Source organism: Primulina tabacum, chromosome 15 (genome assembly GCF_025594145.1).
Source record: "Primulina tabacum isolate GXHZ01 chromosome 15, ASM2559414v2, whole genome shotgun sequence".
Lineage (NCBI taxonomy): Eukaryota > Viridiplantae > Streptophyta > Magnoliopsida > Lamiales > Gesneriaceae > Primulina > Primulina tabacum.
This window is the reverse complement of record NC_134564.1, coordinates 1,664,821-1,666,785: the sequence shown is the minus strand read 5'-3', so window position 1 is coordinate 1,666,785 and position 1,965 is coordinate 1,664,821. Positions and strand designations below refer to the sequence as shown.

At 40.3% G+C, this 1,965-nt stretch overlaps 1 protein-coding gene across 1 annotated transcript; it reads right to left on the bottom strand.

Annotated features, from left to right (window-relative positions):
* Nucleotides 1-1,292, bottom strand: LOC142527132 (uncharacterized). The gene is made up of 4 exons (XM_075631851.1): nucleotides 1,152-1,292; nucleotides 735-884; nucleotides 426-560; nucleotides 1-30 (listed from the first exon to the last, which is right to left on the bottom strand). The coding sequence occupies exons 1-4, from the start codon at nucleotides 1,290-1,292 to the stop codon at nucleotides 1-3; spliced, it is 456 nt and encodes a 151-aa protein (XP_075487966.1).
* Between the last annotated feature and the right edge of the window lie 673 nt (nucleotides 1,293-1,965).

Genomic DNA, 1,965 nt, shown 5'->3' with positions numbered 1-1,965 from the left:
TCATCCCAACAAAGAGGTGATCGACACCGTCTGCCGTACAAAGCTTTAAAAGGGGCCATACCAATAGTCACCTGGAAACTGTTGTTATATGAAAATTCTACTAGTGGTAAAGCTTTCTGCCAACTGTCTTTAAAATCCATGACTACAGCTCGAAGCAGATCCTCGAGTGTCTGGATTGTACGCTCTGTCTGACCATCTGTCTGAGGATGGTACGCAGTACTCATCGCAAGTCGTGTACCCATTTCTTTTTGGAAACTAGTCCAAAACTTTGATGTGAATCTAGGGTCACGATCTGAGACTATTGCAACTGGAACTCCATGAAGTCTCACAACATTTTCAATATACAGACGAGCCATTTTCTTGTATGAATACGTTCTCTCATACGGAATAAAGTGTGATGACTTAGATAATCTATCGACAATCACCCAAATGACATCGAAATGACGAGAAGTACGTGGCAAATGCGTGACAAAATCCATAGCCACGTGCTCCCAGTTCCACTGAGGAACCTCAAGACTATGCAGTAATCCTCCAGGTCTCATTCGTTCTGCTTTGACTTGCTAACAGATCATACAACGAGACACAAACTCAGCCACATCCTTTTTCATATTCTTCCACCAAAACTGAGGCCGTAGAATATGATACATTTTCCTTCTTCCTGGGTGGATACTATATCGAGTACAATGAGCTTCTATAAGGATGGTTGTACGCAATTCAGGAATATCTGGGACAACCAATCTACCATTCAACCGAAGAGAATCATCTGAGTGAATTGAGAAACCAGATTGGTGTCCTTGAGATACTAACTCATAAGATTTCAGAACTGGATCATCAGTTTTTTGAGCTGACTTTACAATCTGAATCAACTCTGGCTCAACAGAAATCTGAGATACAAAAACAGCATTACATTGGATTTGAAAATCCAACCCAGAAGTGCAAATATCCTCTCGTAACTTAGAAACATGAATCGAGGATAAATTAATATCAACAACCTTACGACTCAAAGCATCGGCAATGACATTCACTTTTCTCGGTTGATACTGGATCTCACAATCATAATCTTTCAAAAGATCCATCCAACGTCTCTGTCTCATATTCATATCTGACTGAGAGAACATATACTTCAAACTCTTGTGATCAGAATAGATTACAAATTGCTCCCCAATCAAATAATGCCTCCAAATCTTGAGAGCAAAAACAATAGCAGCCAATTCCAAGTCATGAACAGGATACTTAGACTCATGCGGTTTCAGCTGACAAGAATCATAGGCCACAACTCTGCCATGTTGCATCGGTACACAACCTAACCCTCTATTTGATGCGTCGGTACAAACAACAAATCCTCCAGAACCACTTGGAATGGTAAGAACTGGTGCAGAACTCAATCTCTTCTTCAACTCGACAAAACTTGACTCACATTCATCAGACCAAATGAATATCTGATTTTTCTGAGTCAGTTGAGTGATAGGTCTAGCAATCTTTGAGATATTTTCGATAAATTTCGGTAATAACCAGCTAAACCCATGAAACTACGAATCTCTGGCACATTGGTCGGTCGTGGCCAATTCAGAACTGCTTCCACTTTACTTGGATCGACAGAAATACCATGTTGAGATATGACATGGCCAAGAAACACAACTCTATCTAACCAAAACTCACACTTGGATAGCTTGGCGTAGAACTGCTTCTTTTGAAGAATTCGAAGAACTATCCTCAAGTGTTTGGCATGCTCTTCCTCGGACTTGGAATAAACAAGAATATCATCGATGAATACAATCACAAAACGATCGAGATATTTACGAAATACTCGATTCATAAAGTTCATAAACACAGCAGGAGCATTGGTCAAACCAAAAGGCATAACCAAAAATTCAAAGTGTCCGTATCTCGTGCGAAAAACTGTTTTCGGCACATGTTCTTGTCTAACTCGCACTTGATGGTACCCAGAACGGAGATCAATCTTAG

What these genes read in the sequence shown, in the direction of transcription:
- LOC142527132 (XM_075631851.1), bottom strand. Translation starts at nt 1,292, where the DNA reads ATGCAACATGGCAGAGTTGTGGCCTATGATTCTTGTCAGCTGAAACCG. An exon ending in ATTTGATTGGGGAGCAATTT is followed by an intron (nt 885 to 1,151) that starts GTAATCTATTCT and finishes TTTGTATCTCAG; the next exon opens with ATTTCTGTTGAGCCAGAGTT. An exon ending in TTCGGTTGAATGGTAGATTG is followed by an intron (nt 561 to 734) that starts GTTGTCCCAGAT and finishes ATGATCTGTTAG; the next exon opens with CAAGTCAAAGCAGAACGAAT.